The sequence below is a fragment of the Camelus ferus genome, chromosome 5, assembly GCF_009834535.1.
Source record: "Camelus ferus isolate YT-003-E chromosome 5, BCGSAC_Cfer_1.0, whole genome shotgun sequence".
In the NCBI taxonomy this organism is placed as follows: domain Eukaryota; kingdom Metazoa; phylum Chordata; class Mammalia; order Artiodactyla; family Camelidae; genus Camelus; species Camelus ferus.
Genome location: NC_045700.1, coordinates 35,147,445 through 35,171,353, shown reverse-complemented (window position 1 = coordinate 35,171,353; position 23,909 = coordinate 35,147,445). Strand labels below are relative to the sequence as shown.

At 38.6% G+C, this 23,909-nt stretch overlaps 2 protein-coding genes across 22 annotated transcripts in view; one reads left to right on the top strand and one right to left on the bottom strand.

Moving 5' to 3' along the window:
• The window catches only part of PKP4 (plakophilin 4), a 210,093-nt gene extending 193,826 nt beyond the window's left edge, over positions 1-16,267 (bottom strand). For 9 of the 12 annotated variants that reach the window (XM_032479493.1, XM_032479498.1, XM_032479500.1 and 6 more), the window contains exon 1: positions 16,123-16,267. The gene's annotated coding sequence lies outside the window, so the exon portion shown is untranslated. Of the gene's footprint in view, positions 1-14,827; positions 14,847-14,996; positions 15,140-15,172; positions 15,328-16,122 lie in introns of those variants that run through there. The other 3 variants (XM_014552411.2, XM_014552409.2, XM_014552410.2) reach the window with 3 other exon arrangements.
• A 136-nt stretch (positions 16,268-16,403) lies between these two features.
• Positions 16,404-23,909, top strand: part of CCDC148 (coiled-coil domain containing 148) — a 308,196-nt gene continuing 300,690 nt past the window's right edge. For all 10 annotated transcript variants that reach the window (XR_004319878.1, XR_004319876.1, XR_004319877.1 and 7 more), the window contains exon 1: positions 16,404-16,925. Coding sequence is in view for 6 of the 10 variants with exons in the window: in XM_032479509.1 (XP_032335400.1) it covers positions 16,901-16,925 (25 nt within the window). In the remaining 4 variants the exon portion in view is untranslated. The remainder of the gene's footprint in view (positions 16,926-23,909) is intronic.

Genomic DNA, 23,909 nt, shown 5'->3' with positions numbered 1-23,909 from the left:
AAATTACAGGATTAATAATGATCAGGGAGTAAGGAGGCTGGGTTATAAGTCACTTAGCATGAATTTTCTTCTGAATGTTACATCAATGTAGTTGCTTAGACATGCAAGTTTAATTTTTGTTTGAAATAAGGGGGAAAATCCTACATGAATAGATTCCTGGATTAAATTTAGTATCAGATTTAATTTTTACAGTCAAGAACAATTAAATTGTCTGCTCGAATTTTCTGGATCATGAGAGCTATTCACAGTGAAATGTCTAACATTTTGCTCATTGTCAAAAAAAAAAAAGCATTCAAGTGCTGACACGAAAAACTGTGCTTTATTTTAAATTGTGCACATCACTGCAGTAACAGAAGCCCGTCACACATATGAGAAGACACAACCGAAAGTAAGATTCATCTCTTCTAGGTGATTTGACATAAGCAGTAGTTTCCAACCTAAATATCAGTGAATACCTGTTTTAATATTTCTCCAATCTTATTCACAGTTGTACAAAATCAGGATAATTCCCTTCTTCTATTAACTGCCATTTATTGAAGTAAGCATTATTTCGAAGAAAAGCAGCTCTAGTCATTGAAAAGTAATTCCATTTTATTATTGCATTAAACTTAACAAAGGCATTTAAACATTTCTGATTATTGAAAAATTAAACATGCTTAAGTTACTCAGTCTCATTCTACAGATAGCCCAGGCTTCAACAGGGTGAAGATGTATTCTTCCCCAGCTCTTTCTCTGCTCCAGAAAGCTTTAAGAAGCTCAGCACACAACTGAAAATTAAAGTGAATCCAAAAAGGGTGAATGAAAAAGTGTCTTCAGACCGACTACCAGTTCTAATGTACCTACAGCAAAGTGAGGCAGAGGCAGAGAAGGGGCCTGCACACTGGGTACAGACTGAACTTCCCCTATGAGGAGGGTCAACCACCAGCTTCTCAAGCAGTGAAAAATAAGACCATAGGACACAGCAGAGATTTGTAGCATGTTAAATATTAAAAATAAGAAATGTTAAGATATCTCCATTTAAAGTAACTCAAATTGTATGTCAGGATTTTTTTTTTTTTGCTCTGAAGCTAGTTTACGGAAATTTAAAAATCAGATGAAATCTCTGTGTCATAGACTGGCATTAAAAGAAAAACTAAGGGGAGGGAGGGGACTGTGCTTTGGTTTTCCTGGGATTACAAAGAAAAGTGACACTCTCTATACATACTCAGTGAATTCTATTTTGCACATGGTTTAACTTACTTTGCGCACCCACGCCTCTATGTGTTTCAAGTGATTTTTTAAATTAATTTTCAAAGTAAAATGACAAACCAAAGGTTTTCAAAGCAATCATTTTCCTTCTGTTATCCCAGAATCATGGAAAAGCGTTAATACAAGCTTTCTGAGGACAAGCACTCTGCCTTTTACTCCTCTGCCTCCCCTACAGGCCTGAGCAGGTAGACGGAACACGGTAGAGGAAAAGGCTCTGGTGGACATGAGGCTGCTACACCCACGAAGGCAACTGAGCCTTTCTGCAGTCAGTTAAGATACTTCTGGGATCTCTGAGGCTCAACTGCTACTATAACATCACTTCCAAGAGGGAATGTCCTGAGTGTTGGCCATAACAAAGGGAGTAGGCCTTCTCCGCATCATTTCCACAGCCCTTCCCACACCTGGCGCTGGGCCTCCATAATAAATGGTATGGGCCACAATTCCCTGAATTCCATTGAAAATTTCAAAAGATAAGCCCAACAGAATTTTTTTTAAACTTGGTATTCTAAGTGAAGAAAAAAGTAAGATCACACATTCATGTGCATCAAACACTTTCCATACTTCAGTAATTAAATATTAACAAAGTACTAAATAACTATTATGTTTCAGTGTGAAGAAGTGAACCACAGATTGAACTTATAGTTTATTTTAATACCCTTTAAGAGTAACTGACTCTTACTCCTGAGACTCTCTTACACTTTGCTTGCTAGTGAAATGAAGGTAGCATATCAACTATTTTTACAGTTATTATGAATACTAATAGAAGTGCTTTGGAAATTGTAAACTATTTAATTTTGTTTTGTTACTCTAAAAGCATTTACAATTTTATTATTTTACTTATAACTGGTCCCAGCTACTCTCTATGCCAGATCCAAAAGAACTTCCTACAATGACAAAAATGTTCTGTATCTGCCTATTACTATAGCCACTTGCCCCATGTGGCTATTCAGTACTTAAAGTGTAACCAGTGAGGATAAGAAACTGAATTTTTAATTTAAAAATATAAATAGCCATGTGGTCAGTGGCTACCAGATTGGACATCACAATTCTGCAGTTTCAGAAACATATAATCTTTTTATTGTTAAAATAAAAATTTCAAGATATACAATTTTCTTTGTTTTCTCAGCCTCAGGGTTCACTCTTTTCAACATGGGACAGTATTACATAAAAATAAAAGACAATACTTAAAGAATCAAAACCTCACTTATTACAGCTTACTTGGCAAAGGGGGTCTTTAAAACCAAACCATCAAAACTTCATTTTGATGTAGCTTATTTTAAAACTGAGGTCTCCAAAATACCTGAACATATACCAAAGACTGGCACAAACTAGGTGCTTCGCAAATAACTACTAATGAAAGATGCAAGAGGCTGTCTTTTCGTACATATCTCAGTATACCTAAATTAGAGCCTTACCCTGCCTGACAACACTACCAACAGAGACGACCTCTACTTGAAATGTGTCACCTGGCAGATAGCAAAGGTACATACAAGGACTCTTCCTCAAGATCTACAATCAACTTGGAGGAAAGAGACAAGAGAAAAGTTAACCAGTAGACATTAACAGCCCAACACAACAACAGAAAGACCACCACGGGAAGGTTATCATTAAAAGGCAGAGAACAAGTAAAGACATTTGGAGAAGGAGAGATGACTGTCAGCCAGTGTTCCTGGAGGATCACACACACGAGGAGGGACGTGAACTAGGTCTTGGAGGACTGTGAAGAGTTAAACAGAGAGCGCAGGGAGGTAGGCAACAGTGAGTCGAAACTGGTTTTTCTGATGTGGAAGGTTCAGGAAGGAGAGTAATTAGGGTCGCTTGTGAAGGGCCTTCAATGGTAGGCAGGCTGGAGTCTGAAGCCATCCTGCAGGGTAAATAATCGGGAGTCATCGAGGGTTAGAGGGGAGAGGGACGACTGTGGTTATAAACCAAGTATTTCATTATTCATTCACCCAAAGCAGGCATCTGGTGCTTAATGCATGTCAGGCACATCGCTAGATGAGAGTTACAGTGATAGCTGTGACGCAGTTCTCACCTGGACAGCACTCACAACATAGCCAGAAACATAGACACAGAAACAATTCAAACACAGTGTGACATATATTTGTGGCAGAGTTACATGCAAAGTGCTAAGAAGCAGAGGTGGGAAGGTTTACATCCAGAGAGAAGGGCAAAGAAGGCTTCACCATGGAAGGGTTGTTAAGTCAGACTTTGAAGAAAAAACCCCACAGGATTGCCAGGCAGAGAAGGGAATACTAGTGCACAGAAAAGCCTTGAGGAATATACAATCTGTTGGGAAGATCACATTTCTGTGAAACTAAAGGGTGCTGATTATATCATTCAAATATAGAGAAAGGATCAAATCCTTAAAAACACAGCACTGAAGAAGAATGTTACCGTATAAGCTACGTTTTGGAATAATTATAGTCATCACTTGTCTTCTCAGCTATGATTTCAGAAGACTGTGAATGCTAAAAGCATCGATAAAAATCTTAGAATAAATATAAGCAATACAGGAAAAAGTAAAAAACTAGTTAAATGACCTGATGCCATTTTAACTATGAAAATAAATATCTGACATTCAAGGTAGAAAAGGTATTATTAAAAATAAATCAAATTATCAATCGTGATAATTTTATGTAGACCAGATACAATTCCACCATTTTTCTCTGGCTTAAATTGCATGGAACAATCATGCAAAAAGCAGGGGGAAAATTGAGGATGGAGGATGAGAAAATTGTGCTTTGGAAAATGTCTTCTCTTCTAGGAAAGAAAGAAGACTCCTTGCCTTTAAAAGTTTCAGGTATGCTTGTTGGCTTCCACCTGACAACTGGATCGATTCCAATGGCATACAAGGATACTGTCTTTATTTTACATCCCCAGTTTGCCTGTTAGCATGGTACCCAATAAACATTTTTTTTGCAAGAATATTACCTACAATTGTTTACATCATACAGAGGTGAAATTCTGAAAGAACAAATATTAAAAATCACATTTTAAAACACAGTATTGTTACTGGAAATTAAATACATCTGCTGTCTAAAACAAAACAGAACAGAAAAAAAACAAACCCTGAACTCAAGCTACAAAGCAACTTAATGAATTCCATTTAAAATCAATGATGGGCTTAAAATTCAAAACAGCATCATTTACAACTGCTAAGGATATAGAAGCAACCTAAGTGTCTATCAACAGATGAATGGATAAAGAAGCTATGGTGTGCGTGTATATGTAATATGTGTGTATATATATGGAATACTACTCAGCCATAAAAGAAAAGAATGAGATTTTGCTATCTGTAGCAATGTGAATGGAGGGCATTATGCTAAGTGAAATGAATCAGACAGAGAGAGACAAAAACTATATGGTATCACTTATATGTGGAAACTAAAAAACACAACTAGTGAATGTAACATAAAAGCAGCAGACTCACAGATATAGAACAAACTAGTTCTCCAGAGCCAGTGGGAAGAAGAAAGTGGGAAGGGGCGATATAGGGCTGGGGACAAAGAGGGACAAAGTAATTATTATGTATAAAATAAGCTACAATGATATATTATGTAACACAAGGAATATTGACAATATTTTGTAATAACTAAATGGAGTATAACCTTTAAAAATTGGGAATCACTATATTGTTTACTTGTAATGTATATAATATTGTCCATTTGCTATACTTAAATAAAAAAATAAAATCAATGATAAAGCTTTGTGAAAAACGAGATAAACTCATAGGAGGCAGTATTTGTAAAACACTTGGTAATAAAAGATACAAGACTTGATTTTACAGGCAAGTTTTTGTTGTTTACCAAAGCTATATACCTAACTTTTAAATTACTGAGGTCATATGTATTTCACTGTATAATATAGAAAGGGAGCTTTAAAAATTATAATTTAACCAAGTAATTAATTGCATTCCTGGACATTTCCCCCAGACAAATGTAAACTTATGATAACACAAAAACACGTACACAGATATTTCTAGTAGCTTTGTAAATTGAAAATAATTCAGATATCCTTCAAAGTGCGAATGGCTAAACAAACTATGGTATGTATTTATTATGAAATACTACTCAGCAATAAAACAGATGAGGACACTGATACATGTAACAACCTGCATGAATTGCTAAAAAATTACACGAATAGAAGCAACAAAAAACTCCAAAGTTACACACTGTATTACATTTATATAAATTCTTAAAATGACAAAATTATAGAATTTATAGAACTGGATATAATTCTTTAGTATATAGAAAGAGGACAACTAGTGGTTGCTAGAGATTAAGGAGGGGCGAGATAGAAGAGAAGTGGGGGGGGTGACTGTAAAAGGGCAACACGAGGGACCCTTGGAGTGATGGAAATACTCTGTATCGTGATCACATCAATGTCAATATCCAGGTGGTGATACTGTACTATAGTTCTGCAAGATGTTACCATTGTGGGGAAATGGGTAAAGGGTACACAGGATTGTGTATTATTTCTTATAACTGCATGTGACTTTATAATTACCTCATAATTAAAAATTTAATTGTTTATTCACTCCAATGTTCATAGCAGCACTATAGACACTATACACAATAGCCAAGACTTGGAAGCAACCTAAATGTCCATCGACAGATGACTGCATAAAAAAGTCATGGTATATTTATACAATGGAATACTACTCAGCCATAAAAAAGAATAAAATAATGCCATTTGCAGCAACATGGATTGACCTGGAGATGTCATTCTAAGTGAAGTAAGCCAGAAAGAGAAAGAAAAATACTGTACGCTATCACTCATATGTGGAATCTAAAAAAAGAAAAAAGAGGACACTAATGAACTCATCTAGAAAACAGAAACATACTTGCAGACATAGTAAACAATTTTATGGCTACCAGGGGAAAAGGGATAAATTTGGGAGTTTGAGATTTGCAAATGCTAATGACTATATATAAAAAATAGATAAAAAACCAATTTCTTCTGTATAGCACAGGAAACTATATTCAGTATCTTATAATAACCTTTAATGAAAAAGAATATGAAAATGAATATATGTGTATATATATGAATGACTGCGACATTATGCTGTATATCAGAAATTAACACGTAACTGACTATACTTCAATTAAAATTTTAATTGTTTAAAATTATAATTTATTTAAATTTTATCACAGTGATTACTTGAGGTTGGGGGAAGAACCACCAAAATGTTTAAGAGTATTTCTAATAACACTGTTAAAACCAAATTAAAGGTCTGCTGCACACATTAGGTCAAAACAAGGTGTGAAACTTTGTTTTATGACTTTTAATGTTTATGTAATTTTATAGTGCTAATTATACTTGTATTATTTTAGTAACTTTTTCCTTTAAAAAAACTTCATGTGCTTAAAATTGCATCTACTTTTTACCCCAATTTATTAGCTGAATATACCAAAGATACTACTAATTCACAAAAGGCAAGGACACAAAGTTTGCTTAGTGTCATACTGCTAAAGCCTGGTTAAGCTGGTCTTGGTGCTTCATAGCTACATATTAATAGTTTCAGAAACAGTACCCTATGTAAACTCATCTTACCATAGTTATAATCCAGGCAATAATGAATATGAATCAATCTCTTTAAAAATTTCTAATTCATGCTTTTAATAAGGAATTTGATATAAAGAATTATTTATCTAGCAAGTTGTATTACAAAGGTAGTAAGGCAGAATGCAGTTTTTCCATTGAAACATGCATGATAAGTAGTTTTGAGGGTCTAAGACCAAACAGTTTAAAAGTAGTTTACAAAATGAGAGAGGGCTGGCATTAGGTAGAGAGAAGTTTATCCAAGAGTAGCAGGTGAAAGTATTCCAAGATTGGAATTAGAAACCCATTCATTCAACTAAGGTACTAGAAAGACTAAGAGGTCAAGATTAAGACATGCAAAAAGACAAGGTCTCTGCTGTCAAGTAGCTCAGGGAAGTAGGAGGACCATGGGAACACGGAACTGATATACTCCAATTACATCTTAGGATGGTGGATTTATGGATTAATGCTGCTTCTATGGAATATTGTATTTAGACATCTGATCAAGTGACTCAGAAACAATATTTTGGAAGATTGACACCTGCCAACGTACTGGCCAAAGATTTCAGACTGACACATATTTTTCATCTGTGGACAGTCTGAGTTAGACTTTAACAGTTGAGTTGCTTATCACAGATCTCAAAATAATAGCAGTTCTTGTGAAAGTCCAATTTGGCTGATTCCTTTTCTGGTGGTTTTTTAAAAAGTGACTTTACTGCTTATTCAGTCATTGACAAATTGACAATAAGCGGAAAATTCCCATTAGTGCATCAGTCTGAGATTCAAGGTAAGATTCAATGAGACCATTTATTCTAGCAGATGTCACAAGAGATTTTCAAAACATCCTTCTGTTTATTCATAACAACAAATGGGAATATTTTCAATAATAGATAATAAGCTTGGACCTATAAAGGGACACAAATTGCACAAAGAATAAAGAAAAACACAATAAACCAAAGTACTGCTATGTGAAAATGAAAATAAGAAGGTACTCAAAATGGCAGGTCTTAAGGCATAAATTATGGTTCTTGATAAATAATGCATTTTCATTGTGATCAATTATTCCACATGGGCTATGAGATAAAGTATTTCAAGAAACATAAACATAATAATCAAGTTTATGATTAAAATCTTTTCTGAAATCACTATCTCATTATTGGTGGAGAACACTGTTTTGGATGCAGGCTTTTTCCAAAGCAAGCCAGACAGTGGTTAATGTGGCTGTCTATCCAGATTCTAGTAATGAATCACATAACACACAGCCAGAAAGTAGGTTTAGCTAAAACCTAGCTAATACAAAATCATTTTGCAGCTCATCCTTTACACTTACAGAACAATTTAGTATGTTTCTTTATATACCAAAGTTTTCTAGGACAGTTTTTTCCAGTTCATGTGTCTTATCTTTCCCAACTCGATTGTAAAATTAATCACAGGTTCCTCAAAGATGAAGACTCTGAATATTGAACCGAACACAGACTATTAAACTCCCTAGGGAAAAAGCACTTTTTGGCCATGAGGCCTAGCACAGAGTATGATACAGAGCAGGGGACAAATGAACGTTGACTAAATGCAAACAACATGAATCATGTATCTTTTTAAATAAGAGGGATCTAAAGCAGAACACAAGTCTTCACTAACAGTAGGACTCCAGCAAATATCTGAAGCACTACTTGTATTCAGTCCCCTCACTTGGACCCCTGGTGGTACTTGGGAGTAAGAAGTTACCTCTCACTAGATCAGCCCTTGTTTCCCATTCAATCCAGGGTGCAGGTGTCAGACAATATGATGCACTTCACTGCAAAGTGGTTAATATTGGTGTCCATTTTATATGAGTGTTTATAATTCTCTTGAAGGTATAGAAACTTAAGAGCCTGTTCCAAGTATTTACTCTGATCATGACACCAAGAATTCAATCAATACTGCATACACATTAGTTGTATAACTGATTCTCCTTTTTGAAAATAATGTACCTTTTGAATTAGCATAGGGACACAGCCGGTCTCAATTATTTTAAAACTACTGTATATGGAAGTATACACATGTAAGTTCTATAAGGATTTTTCCCCTTTTGTGGAAGAGAGCAAGGAGAAAATCTCTTCACTGGATTTTTTTAATTGTTTTTTTTTTAAAGCACAGATCCAAGAGCACTAATCTAAGTAAAATATCATCCTGCTGAAAAACACCATGACTTCTGAACACTGATAGGCTGTCCTATATGCAAAAATTTACAGTTAAATAAAAGTACCTGTATTCTATAACAAGATACGGATCAGTGAGATTCTATGAACATAGAGTGTTTATGGAAATTAGTTTCCAGAAGAATAACTCTGTCTCAATTGTTTAATTTCTTTGAGGACAAATCAAACCAAAGCAAACGGTATGCGGGTCTTTCTCATTTTAACAAGACTAGTCTCATCTAACCACATCCTAAATTAAATTCTCCTTCAATTTCTATCCAACTACTGGAAAATTTAGTTTCAACAAAATTTAGTTTCAACAAGGCACATTTAAGCCTCAAATGTGCACAGCAGACTGACTGTTAACAAATGAGTCCAAGAAGGTAGCCACTAACTCAGCCAATATGGGGCCAAATATTTGGCTGCAACAGCCATGTTTTTAGGAGCTGAGCATTTCAGGTGTACAACTTCAATTTTCTCCCCTTACCCCAGAGGGTAAATTGTAATAAGTTCTTAAGGAGAGGCCAGTACATTCTTGCTAAGGAAAAAAAATATAACAGGATGAGAACACTTGCTGTGCTAAGAGTTGTGAAATATAAGTACTAGAAGGACTCTAGAGAGCATCTAGCCCAACCCCTTCATTTTGTAAGATGAGAAAACCAGAGCCCAGAGGAGTTAAGGGACTTGCTCATGGGACACACACCTGCTTAGCTGAACGGTCAGGTCTAGGACTACAGACTCTATATCTATTAAACCACTGTCTGTTGGTTTACATCAAGTATCTTCTGAACTTTTATTCTAGTCTTGCTTTGGCAGTGTCCTGCCAATTTCAAGTGTGAATTTCAGACAGAAAAGGCAGCCTAAAGAGTTCGTTTACAAGGTGCATTTTAGTTCATAAGTGACTAACACTAACACTTCCTTTGTGTATTGACTAGCAAAGACACAGCCGCTTAGAATGACAAATACAATGGCTGTATACATATTTAAAAGGTATGTTTTACATTTTGCAAGTGTCTTTACTTTGGCTCCTGTAATATAATACTATTAGTCTTTATCTTTTAAACATAACAGTTCATTAAGATGTGTTTACCCAAACCTCCTATACATGTTGGTCAGTGTTGTTTACATGCTCTAAGTATCGCCTGCCTAAGGAAGGTCTAACTTCCCTATTTTGAAAAGGCCCGTAGTTGATTTATTCTGCTGGATTATCTTCTTTAAAGGCAACCTCTTACAAACTATCAAGGTCACAGCAATTTTTCTTCAGTAGTTCATTTCTTCCCTGAAATATCCTACTTAGATTCATAATCATACTGACTAGGATCACAGAAAACAAACCAAAAATTTGCCTGGCATATAGGAGATACTACAGAAAGCATCATTAAGTACCACAATGTAAGAATAAAAATGACTTAAATGTATTAAGTGCTGGCCCTAAGCCAGGCCCCATTGTAAGTGCTTTACATGTAGTAATTCATTTAGTCTTCACAACAACCATACAAAATGAACACTTTTGTCATTCTCTTTTACAGATGAGCACAATGACATCCAGAGAGATTATATAATTTACCAAGTTACATGCCTAGTGAATAGAAGAGCCAGAACTGAACCATGACACTCTGGCTGATAACTATGACACATCACTGCCTTGTAATGACACTTCTCATGGGCTTCACTCAGTATGAACGTGAAATCCCAAAGACTTTCCCTGGCCTAAACTACCACGGTTCACCTTGAACTGGGGTGAGAATAGGCAGAGATCTTAAACACACTGCATGCTTTATTCCCCTCCTCCAACTTCCCAAAATTATACTGTTAAAGAAAACAAACAAACAAAAACACCTAAGATGAACATGAGGGAGATTCAAAAGTCTCAAAAGAGAAACTTAACTTCCTTGTTGCTATGATTTGGGGTAGGAGGGAAAACAGGCCTGACTATATACACAAATGCTTATGAAACTTTCTTATTCCTTAAACAAACAAACAACTACCCCCCCCCAAAAAAAACCAGAAGGACTCTCAGAACTTTGGGAATCTTGGGCGAAAATACATCTTAGATCAATGCAATCCAAACCCTGCAACTTTAAAAGGAAGAAGCTGTAACCCAAATACCAAATGGTCTGTCAAGGTCATAAGGTTTAATGGCAGATCTCCTAATTTCTAGTTTAGGGTGCTTTTTACCTCCTTCTCATGTTTTCAATTTAAGAGACAGCTTATAGAGGACCAGAATTTCAGACACCACCTACCCAGTGTTTTAAAAGTTTATTTGTAAATGGGTTGTGGGTGTCCATGAAAAACTGTATGCTAAGAGCTGGCCAGGCCCCCAAAGTCTGCACAGTACCCTGAGAGCCCCTCTTCAACCTCACATTTACCTAACTTTCATATACAACATCATTTTTATGATGAAACCTCACATCCACTCTAAATTCAATCTGGAACACTAGGCACCAACTTCTATATTCTAGGCAAATAGCCCCTCAAAAGGGGCTTTCTCTGCCTCTCCAAGTCGACAGACACAGCAGTGGTGGTGGTGGTGTGTGCTGCGGGTTGGGGTGAGGAAAGGGGAAGAAATTCAGATTAAGGAAGAGTAGAATAAATGCTGTTGGATATCTGGAACTCACCAAATTCATATTTAATATTACATTAACTGTAAAGTTAAACATGCCTTGGCTGATGAAGAAAAATGGCCATTGGTTCCCCTGGCCCCCTCCCTCCCCACCCTTTATTTGTGGGTTCTGGACTTTGTGAGGGCCATATGATATAATATCTGCCCACAGGGACTAGCATCTAACCAATCAGCAGGCATCACCCAGTTCATAAAAAATGTTTCACAATGACATGACTTAAAATAATTCAAACTTTCATATTTTAATTTATATATTTTATAGTATTAAAAATTTATTATCCAATCTCCAATGACATTTTATCACCTGCAATGAATCACTATATATGAGTCATAATAAACTGTAATATTATCAAGACTATGAATAATGAAATCAGCGATGCAGCCAACGTTTATCGGTACCTCAAAGAAAAGTAAATTTAAATTACAAAAGGAAAAAAACAACTTAGACCAATGACAAATGGAATATCTATAGCATTCTAAGTTGAATTAAAGTTCACCATCATGTAACATACCCAAGTTAATTATGGTAACATAGCCTCCAAATGGTGAAGATAATTCCATTGAATTACTGAAGTGACAATGGGAGCAACTTTTGAATGCTGTACAACTTCTCAAGTGAAACCAGCAAGCATACGAATTACTGCTGTTTGTGACTTAGGGTCTTGATCCCCTTACCCTAAAAGAAGCCTGTTACTTTTTATTGCAGGGCATCAAACTGACTTGCTGACTGTTATCATCACTTACTGGCAGTATAAAAGCTTTATATCCAGGTATACTTAAAGTTTTACTTTGTCTACCTCTGTCTCTCTGTTTGCAGCTATTTGTAGTTATAATCCGGGCATGAAACAGTTACTTAACTTTCCTAACTTACCCAGTCCTTTGGTGTTATGAATCAGATTCCTCTTCCCCCTTCAGTGCAGGAAAGGCACTATAAAACCATTTAACACATTGAGGAATTATCTCCCAGTACACTGAAGGTGTGAAGGCAGCTTCCCCAAGTGACATACAATGCCATGAATGTTTAAGCTCTAGAATAACCTCCACTTCATCTTCCAGTTAAAAACGAAGGAATAATGTCCATTTCAGAATTAAGCAAATTAGGGACATACCTCTTGATTGAAATAGAAAAAACGATTAGATTACACAGCATTCTCAAAATACTTTCATATTTCAAAGCAGTAATTTGAGGCATTGGACTTAACAAATGATCAGCATCATCCAGGGTATGAAAATTCTCTATTTAAATCAACCCCTGTCAACAGCAAAGAAATAACTCAGTCTGAAAACTGGCAATAATTGGACTTTTTAAAATTAAGTGAATTTAAAAGTTTTAAATTAATTACTTTCCCATTTCGTATAGAAAAGAAAACTGCAATTCTGACTTAACATAGACAATCCAAATACTCAAGGTCATACAATTGCTAAAGTTTTTATTAAACTGAGTTTGGTAGTAGTTTCTTTAAATTCAAATTATATCAGAACTACTCACAGAATCAGTTTTGGTTTATTCGGTTTGTAAATGCAGCAAGATCCTTTTTTTCCTTCTTCCCCTCTTGGATGAATGCCAGCTGCTCCTACTTTCTGCTTACCTTCTCTTATGCTTTCCATCACTACCCTGCTCCTCTATCTCCCTCCAAAAGCAGTATAGGTAAGAATTAAGATAAATGGACACTCGCCATCCAATTTAGAATCTTCCATATAACATAGTAAGACATGAAATGCAGCACCTCCTTATATAATAACGGAGGTTGGGGGAGGGAATGTACTTTAGTCAAAACAGTTTATTTTATTGTGAACAATCACTAGTTTTAAAACTTCCTCTCTTCAAATATCTATAACAAACAGAGTATTTTTCCAACTGAAAGCCAACTTTTACTTGAAGCACAAAAAACTGCACAGCCAGTCACACACACACACACATATATACATTCTCTATATACTTGAATGGGTTATCTCAATTTCTAATGTAGCAAACTAAATGTGCTTTTACTTTCTAATCTTCACATCAAATCAAATAAGCACGTGTTAAATTCTGCTGTGAGGATAGTGTTACATAATGTTTCCTGTTGGCATCTCCAAACACTTCCCAATATCTAACACAGTGTTACTAACTCTAATTTAGAGCTAAAATCTCTAAATTGGAAGGTCTACTTATTATGAACATGAAAAAGAATGCAGCAGCAAAAGATACAACCTTTCCCAGCACAAAGTTTTTTCCCTTTACTATTTTTCCTTTCCTTCGAGTCTTTAACTAAATAAAAGGCTCTCATTTTATACTTTTCAATGCCCTTGATCCCTACCCAGTAAGTGTTGAAAGGCAGCTGGACAATCAACTTATTATCTTTCTGAATCTGATACAAAATACCCAAGTACGGAGAGGCTTATAGTAAATTCAACCTCCAAAGCAAATTGTTTCAAATAAATGTACACACAGTATGCTTTTCCACAACCAGAAACACATATTTTGGATATCAGTTGTTCTCATTTTCACGTTACCATTTCCACTGTTTCACAGACAACAGAAATGAAGATACTTTCTATAGTAATACATTGCATTCAAAAGAAGCAGTCTTCTGCTTCACCTTTTAAAATAAGAGAATCTAAGGCCCAATTCTAGAAAAGAACCTTCTGTCAAAAATTTGCTTTCCTGCGTTAAGGAAAATAAAATTTGACCAAAAATGTATACTAATCATTTTTTATTTTATACATAATTACCATTCTTTAAAAGTTGTAGGGCTATATTTTTATTTCCTAGTCAAACTCAGTAACAGCAACAACAAAAGAACCGGGACCTCAACTAATAAATTACATCGTGAAATATAAATGATCTTGTAGTACCCATGTAACTTCCAATGGTAACTGACACGCCCCGAATTTAACTGTACCAGACAGTTCTATCTGTCCCATCGCTGACCAAACACTGCTTCTCTGTTTCTATTCATTATGTATTATAAGAGGTCTAAACACAGCCCAGTATGCGAGAAAAAAAAATTACAATTCTTACGACAGCAAAGTGATGCATTCAAGTTCTCTCTTGCAGTATATCCCCGTATATGAGCATTAACAGGCATTTTTTTTTTTTTGATAGAGCTAAAATACGCTGGTTGCAAGCTCATTACTCTAAGAACCTTCGGCACCCTTTCTTGCAGGTTTTCAGAAAACCATAGTAAAAACCAGGCACCATTCAAACCTCGCGAACCAAACTTGCCAAGAACCTTGTGCAATGATCAATAACCTTGGCTACACTGCCATCGGTCCGAAATTCACGGTCCTGGAGACCAATGCAGCAAAATCCCAGACGAAAGGCTAGCTGAAACCCGACAGAACTGCCGCGCTTCCCCTCCGCCGCCCTCTCTGCCGCATGGAGAAATGCAAAGGGAGGAGACGAGTGGAGCTAGGCTCACCAGCTCCGAAGATGCTGCGGTGACCTCTGGCAGCGCGGCGAGAGCTGGGCCGGGAAGGCGCTAGTTCTGCCGCGGCGGGCCGTGTGGACTATGCCCCTGGTGCATTCCTCGCATTCCTGCACAATCTGTCGCCAGCCGAGGAGCCCGCGGTGCGCGTCCCCCGCGGACACACACACCTGCTTATTGCTGCGCCCCGCGAGGCCACGGCCGCGGCGGCGCCTCCACTGCCCGCGCTCTCTGTCGCACTCAGCCAACACGCAGCCAAATCTCGGCCCAGCCGCTCACCCCCTCGCTTCCCGGGTAGGGGGAAAAGGAGAGAGTCCTGGGCAGCCCCAGCGGTGGGCAGGGACACCCAATTCGCCTGGGGAGTGCCGCAGCTCCTCTTCAACTCCTGGCAGGGAAAGAAGGAAGCGGCAGCGCAAGAGGGCGGCCAGGGAAGCTTGGGGCTGGAGAGCCAGTGGGGTGGAGCGTGAGGATACGCCGCGAGGAGAGGGGCGCACTGGACAGAGGAGGATGGGCACGACCGGCACCAAGCGCGGGACTCAGAGGGCAAACGCAAGACAGTATAGACAGAAGGAACGTGGGAGGAAGGGGAGGGGGACAAGATGCAGGAGTTGGGGCTGGAGGGACGGACGGACGGACGGACAGCCCCGAGGGCTGGGGAAGGCGGGCGCCAAGTGGTGTTGGGGGCGCGAGGCTGCGTGCCAAGGCGGGCAGGAGCAGGGAAGCCTCCGAGCAGACCTCCAGGAGGGCTCGGAGTGGCGCCTAAGTTTGGGGCTGGGGGCCCTGGATCCGAAAAGGCCAACGTGGGGAGGGGTCGTGCGCGGCATGAAGGGGAGACTTGGGGAGAGTAATCGTCGGGAAAAGCAAATGGAGGGTGAAACTTGTGCGCCTGCCGGGGGGGAGGGGAGCAGGCAGGCGAGTGCGGGCAGGAACACGAGGCGGGGCAGGAAAGCCGAGGCGGCCGCGAGGCGGTGGGGACCGGGTAACGGGAGAGAGGCGCCTGTCCCCCACCCCTCACCCCCGCCCCCCTCACAGGCATGTCCCGGCTCCGGCACGACGGGGTGACGGCCCGGGGTCTCGAGGGCAGGAGTCTCCGCGCCCTCCCGCTAGCCCGCATACTTACTTTCCAGGTTAGGCAGCGGCCGTCGTCGCTCCGGGGATCAGGAACATAGGCGCCGAGGGGTCGCCGCTGCGACACTCGAAAAAATTAAAAAAGTGCCGCGGCCGAGCAGCTGCCCGCCCCTCCCTCCCCCACCCGCCCCCTACCCCGAAGCGGCTCTCCCACCACCCCCGGCGGCGGCGGTGGCCAACTTGCCCCTCTACCCCTTGCCCATGGTGCCGCCTCCGCGGCCGGCGTCAACGCGGACTCAGCCCCGGAGCCCCCTCTACTGCCCAGAGGCCGCCGCCGCCGCCCGCCCAGCCGCCAGCCCTCCTGCCCAGTCAGCCCCGGGCTCCCGGGAACGTCAGCACGCCGCCGTCTCCGGACCTGCTCCCTGCCAACCCCATTGGTCGAAAGGAGAAGGCTGGCCCTCCCCATTGGCCCGGCCCTCATATTGAACGGACCAATGGGAACTGAGGTTTCAGGTCGCCATAGAGACCGATGCTGTTAAGCGGGAGAGGGCCTGAAGAAGGTGGGGAATGAGGTAGAAGGTATCTCTGGCTTTGGGAGCGGGAGGAGTGGGGGAAAGAACAACTAGGGGATTCCCGAGGGCTGGCTCTGAAATCTGAGGCAGCTTTTGCTCTGCCTTCCTGTCAACCCCAGCTATGCATGATAGGGTTTGTTCCTCGCGTCAAAGGCAGAACAGCTGAGCCCTTATACGAATCCTTGAGAGCCTGGGAGTGGGCGTTTCACTTTTCCTGCGACTGAGGAGTCCCTGAGCCTCTGCCCTTTTACCTCTGACATGTGTGCAGCTTCTGCTTCTTCAGGTGAGTTTACACCCATCCCTTAAATCATTGCTTCTTTCTGACGTCAGTGATCCATATGAATTCTGCTTGTTCTTCTCAACCACTCCCCCTTCCCTGAGGCGAATTTTGCCTCAAAAATTTGAGTCTAAAGACTTAAAGGAGTTAAAGGAGACTCAAAGACGATTTCCTTCGGATGATATTTTAGTGGGGAAACAGGTTAACGTATTGTTTGATGATGTCATCGAGTCAATACATGAGATAACGTGTTTCCTGCTTCCCAAAGCAAACCTCTAGTCTCTCCATTGAGGGATTTATTAAACAGCCATCTGTGTGTGCATTCTGCGCTGTGATTTTGACAGGTGCATGTTCTTTCCCCTAAGAGTTTACAAGGTGGGGAAGACACAGGTGATAGAGCTGATCCTTCATGTCTTCTGGGACTTAAGAAGAGAGTAAGGAAATAGATTACAGTTGAAGGATTTTGTTTTCTGGATATTTTCTAGTTTATCTCTAAATCTGATAAAGAAATGAACTGAGGCATGGAATCAATACACGCAGAAATCTTGAGCTTTAATTACAAGTGCTTTGCTTTAATTTAAAGTCACTTTGTGCTAGTTTGTCAGTACCAATTTTTTGTAAATAACTTTCGTATTTAGATACTAGCTATTAAAGCAGGACTTAATGAAAATATTCAGCTTTTAAACCTTATATTGCTCTTATGATATAGCCACTGATACTCTTTGTTCCTTCTTTTCGGTGATTTTGCCATCTTTATACTAATCCCTTTAGTAGGAAGACTATTTTTATGTTACTGCCCTTCAAGTTGGAGGAACCATATTGTGTGAAAAAGTTAATAGGATTTTGGAAATTAGAAGTATTTTTTTGAGAAAAACAAGTTAATGCATGTGCAAGCTACATATGTCTAACTACTATGTCCTGAATTTTGAGTTGGATAATATTTGCTATTGATTTTTACCTTACTGTAATTGAAAATTACAAAAATAAGTAAGAATTGTTAATATGGTATCTTGATTAGAAAAACATCTCTACAATTTGTGGTAACTTTTGAACTTAGTTGATAATTCTATGCAGGGTTGGACTGTGGAACAAAACGGCTGAACAAATGAGTGTTCCCCTAAATACTTCCATAACTGGGGAGAAATCAGCAGGGGCCCTGGAGTGCTGTTTCATGCCTTGCCATCATGGAAGTTAGCTCATCATGCTTTCAATTTCTGCCCTCTTTCTCTCCTTTGTGTTTGTTTATAGGAGAACAGAAAAGGTAAAATGCAAATTTTTGTAAATAAGACTCATTTTTAATGTACTAACAAAATACCAATGACAGTTAAAAAAAAAAATTTGTAACAATAATAAATGGAAGATGTGCCCAATGGAAAGTAAAACATTGATACTTCTTTTTTCTTTTCTTAGGCTAGCATGGTAAGAACAAGAACTAATTGATTTTTTTTTTTTTTACCCAGGAATCTTTTCTTTTTGCATTTTTCTCAGATCACGATTGAGGAGTATTTTAACATTGTGTATTTCATGTTTGTAATGATTAAAATGTTACTAAGATCCACTAAGAATAATGTCCTTTAAAATGTCATTCAATATTATTATTATTATTATTATTATTATTATTATTATTATTATTATTATTATTATTATTATTATTATTATTATTGTAATTCCTATATTCCATTGAAACGTTTCTTTTGAACTTGCTCCTGCACAACTCTAAGCGTTGCTGGATAAAGAAATCACTTTGTTCCACTAGAAGTTTATGCTGTCCAGGCTTGGCTAGGTCTTCACTGATTCTCTAAATTCCTTTCTTCCTCAGGAGGGTGATTATCCAGGACACTTATCCAAGGACACTATTGATGGCACTTCTCCCAAATCTGTCCTGTTTCTGCTCTCTTCCAGCCTTCACTGTACTTGGTCTTCTTCCTATTTTGCAAATGATCTTGCCTACCAGACTGAGGCATCCACCATAAGGTTTCTCAACTTAACTTTCCTAAACCTCAGTCTCACTTTTCACACTTCATCACTTCCTTCAGTCCTGGCTGAGAAGGGTGCCAGCCTTCTGTTCTAAGCTCACACTCCACTTGTGCTCCTAAACACTGGCCATCCTCCCACTCCAGAATTTTCCTCCTTTGATTATAATTGCTCTTTTAGATCATGTGTTACATCCTTTCCTCCAAATTTTTTTTCCTACATCTTACAAGTATCTGACCTTTGGCAAAAACCACCTTCCTTCTATTCTAACTCCATCTCCATCTATTGGCTTTTCTTTTCACCAAGAGACAATATGAAGGGAATTTCTTGAGGTTTCTATTTTTTCACCTCCAATGTTCTGGCCCTTAAATACAAATGAAATGAATCTGAGGCTCTCTCTCCTCAAAATTCTAACTCATTTTGCCAATAAAATTCTCCTCTACCAAAGTGCCCTTTACTCATAAATTTCAATGCCTCCATTCCAGATTTCCTGAGGAGGGTAGAAACCATTGTCTCCCACCTTGAGGGTCCATAGAAATGCAAATGACTTACTTGAGAAAAGGAAGCATTTAACCTGTTAACCTTACCACCTTGGTGGGTGTAACTCCTGGGAAAAAGAGGAAGAAGGGCCTCTGCTTCAGCTGACTGTGGGTCCTAGGACAAGGATAGAAAATTTGTTGAACGCCATCCTCCAGCACAAAACTAAACTGCAGAAATCCAAGGGACCTTTTAAATGACCAACTCAGAAATAAGTCAACCTGAACCTTTCATGATTATGAAAACTTTGTAACTTTCCAATGTTTGTCATTTTCATCTTAGTCCACAATGACTAACAGTTAATTCCTCATAAGGAATAGCAGAGATAGCAAGGAAAAGGGAGAAGCAGGAACACTGTCTCTTTTGCCATTCTTGAATGCCCATGCAGAAAGCAGGCGCAGTGAAGATAAGAATTTCACAAAGCACACTAACTGATAGTGTGTGGAGGCCAGAGGAGGTGGGGAAGGCGTTGTTTTTGTTTGTTTGTTTGTTTGTGTGTCTGTTTTAAAGGAATGTTAAGACAGAGGCAGGTGGCAAATGAGGGAAAGACAGCAATGGAATAAATTTGTCCTGAGAGAGCATGCTAGGGATTAATAATAGTTCTACTCAGGATTGCTGAATTGGCTGTATCCCATCTCCAGCCCATTCTCTGAATATGCAAATCCTCCCCTGTCTTTAGAGGCAAAGCCAAATAGTTACCTGTAAAGCCTTTTCTGAAAATTTCCTGATCCTTCCTCTGAAGAGGATGATTTCTGCTTTAGCGTATTATTGTGGACTTAACACTTTCCACCCCTGTGGCATAGCTATTTGTGTCTGAGCCTTCTCTCCTAGAGGATCAAGTACATGTCGTGGTCCTGACTGTAGCCTCCATAGTGCCTTGGACTACTCAAGGGCCTTACACACTAAGAACAGCCAACATTTATTAATCCTTCTTTTAGTCTTTGGAAGAATTTGACTTCTAACAATGAAAAATTGGAATCAGTAATGTTGGGAGATAATTGGAAAAAGATGGGACTAGAGGCTCAGTGTGGAAAGTGAGGTAATGTATGGCAGAGCAGAGGAGAGGTTTCTGCCAGGTAGCCTCCTAAGAGAAAGGCCTCAGATCTCCTCTCTAGCAGGACCCATCTCTACTCCTCGGAGAGAGGGAACGTGGGTGAGAACTGGCTGCATGTGCTTTGGCATGAAGTTATCAATTCAGAGGTAACGCCGTACAATTCAGTATATTGGGGAAAGCATTTGAAACTCAGTTTTGTCAAGCAGTTTAAGTATGGGTTGCCTACATTTTTTCCGTCTGAAGCATCCAGGTTGCTCTTTCTTTTGGAACACGGTAGAATCATGCAGATTTATCCATTTCATAAAATCAGAAAGGCATCAAACATCTGGTAGGTACATGTTTCTAAGTACTTGTATCCACAGCCCTTGAAGTAAGCAGTCCTGCATGCCTCATGACCTTGCATCTGGCATGGAATCAGCCCTGGTGGGGACCTGATTCAAAAGTAGTCAATCCATTGGCTGACTGTTGACCCATAACCTGTGATACTGCCAATCAGATTTTTTCCCCTGGAAATTTGGAATTGAGAGAACAAGTGAGCCAGAGAGAACACTGCCTTGGTCCTCATGTTTTCTGGGTTCTTATTCTACCCATGATGACAGAATATCCTTCATTTTTTATTGTTCCATGAGATTTTTTTAATTAAATATATTTGACATATAATATTGTGTTAATTTAAGGTATACAGTGTGTTACTCTGATACATTTATGTATTGTAATACATTTGCCATTGCAGCAATAGTTATCACATTACATAATTATAGTACAATATTGCTGTCTCTTTTAATTATGCTGTATGTTAGAGCTCTATGGCTTATTTGCCACCTGTTGCAAATTTATAGCCTTAAACAACATCAGTCATATTTCTCTACCCCTCCCTTTGTAACCACCATTTGACCCTGATTTTCACGTTTGACCTTTTTAGATCCCACGTATAAGTGACATCGTATAGTACTTGTCTTTCTTTCTCTGACTTATCTCACTTAGCAAAATTTGTTTAAGGTCCATCTGTGATATTACAAATGGCAGGCTATCTACCTTTCTCATGGTTGAATAATATCTCATTGTATGTATATACAACATCTTTTTTATCCATTCATCTGCTGATGGACTTTCAGGTTATTTCCAGATCTTGGTTATTGGGAATAATGCTTCAGCAAACATGGGAGTGCAGATATCCCTCTCTTCAAGAGCTCCATTACAGGGGGAGGGTATAGCTCAAGTGGTAGAGCACACACTTAGCATGCATACGGTTCTGGGTTCAATCCCCAGTACCTCCTCCGAAAAATAAATAAATAAACTTAATTACCTACCCCCAAAAAGTTTTTTTAAAAATGATCCATTACTTGTATTCACTCTAACCCATCCTTTCCCTGGTTTGCCTTTAGGGAGTCTTTGTTCCTTACAATCAAAAGGTTACACTAAAATAGTATGCAATTATTTCCAATAAAACAAAACATATATTATGACCATTTTATTGGTCTATGAAGAGCAACAGTCTAAAAATTTCTAAAGAACAAAGACAGAAAATGAATGATCTGTCTACTTCGAAATATTGCCAGCCTAGTTTGAGTAAAAGAACTTTATTTAGTACGATGTCTATTACTACCCACTCCCCAACCTCAAAGCCTTATACTCCCAACTCTCAGTTTTCTTCCTTTGAAGTTAGGAGCAAGAAAAGAATTTTGAGATGAGCAATAAGTTTCCTTCTTCAGGGTAGAGTCATTTTACCACACCATTGGTATAGGAAGAAAATACTCAAATTTATATTTATTTTATACATTTATTTATACTACTTTCAAGAAACATTTATACTAATTTTTTAGGAACCAGGCTAAATAATAAAAATGTGATAGGAAAATTTATCAGAGACATCAGTAGCCCCATTACTCAGGAGAAACAAGTTCTGAAGTTTAAGTTCTAGTAATTATTGTTTTAATGAAACATCTCAGAAGGAAAACCAGACTCCATCCAAAATTGTTAGTGTTTTATGTAAAATCCCTAGTGTTCAACAAAAAATTGAAATATGCACAAAAAAAAAAAAAAACCGGAAAAGTGTGACCCAAATTCAGGAAAATATGCAGCCAGTAGACATGCTGAGTGGGCCCACTTGTTGAATGTAGTCGACAGCTAATCCAAAATAGCTCCTATAAATATGCTTAGAAACTTAAAGAAAAAATGACTCAACAAATGGGGACTCTCAATAGAGAAACAGACATTGTGAAAAAAGAACCAAATGGAAATTTTAGAGCATCAAAAAATATCCAATCTGAAAAACAGAAATTTTAAAAGATTGAGAAAAAAAAAATGAACTGAGCCTCAGAAACTTATGTGACAGCTGTGAGTAAAAGAAGAAAAGGAAGGATAGAAGGATATATAAAAAATATTTGAAGAAGCAATGGCCTAAAACTTCCCAAATTTTGTAAAAATTTTAATCTACAGTCCAAGAAACATATTAAATCCCTAGTAAACATAAGGAGAGCCATGCTAGGTACTAATCATAGATTGCTGAAAGATAAAGAAAAGAAAGTTTTAAATGTGCAGTATACTGAATATATGTATTTACATGCAATATAATGTGTATATGCAGTCAAACTGTAATAATTCTACGTAATAAAACTGAAAAAGGAGAAAAAAAGAAAAAGTTTTGAAGCAAAAAGAAAATAACAACTCATCACATACAAGGGAACCACAATAAAATTAATAGCTGACTTCTCATCAGAAACAAGGGAAACCAGAGGGCAAGGGAAAGACATATTCAAGATTCTGAAAGAAAAAAAAAACCTATAAATCAAGATTTCTTTATCTAGTAAAACTCTCTGTCAAAAATGAATGTGGCAGTCCTCATAAATGAACCTATATTGGAAGCATGCTACTTACTGACAGAACCCATATGGCCACCACCATTGAATGAAGCCCAAAGAAAGAGAAGGCTGTCAGACAGATGCAGGGACCTGGCAAGTCAGCAATCTCTACTTGAAAAGCAGTTCTTGACTCAGTGCCAACCCTAGAACATCAAACGATCATCACACTGAAATGCTGTTTAAAATATTAGATTTGAAGTTCTCCTAAATTAAATTCTGGGGAAATAATGACCTCAATATTTTTCTTAACTCCAGAGCTCTTTGCTTCACAGAGGTGGCAATAAGCTGATCAGAGCAGCAGGGGAGAAAAAAATAAGAGCAAGAGCTCTCCCCCTATCCTGTTCTCTGACCGTGGCAGCCAGTCTTTTCCATCTCGGGCCACTGTTTCCTTTACACAGTAAGTCAGCTAACTGTCATCACAGGGCTTCTACAGTTGGTTACAGCTTCTGGGCATCCCTGGAATTGACCTGGGGGAGCAAGTCAATAGCACCTGCTAGTCTATCATCTTGTCAGGGACCAGAAGTCAAGAACTGTCGTATTTTTTTCTGTAGCTTAATAAATTTT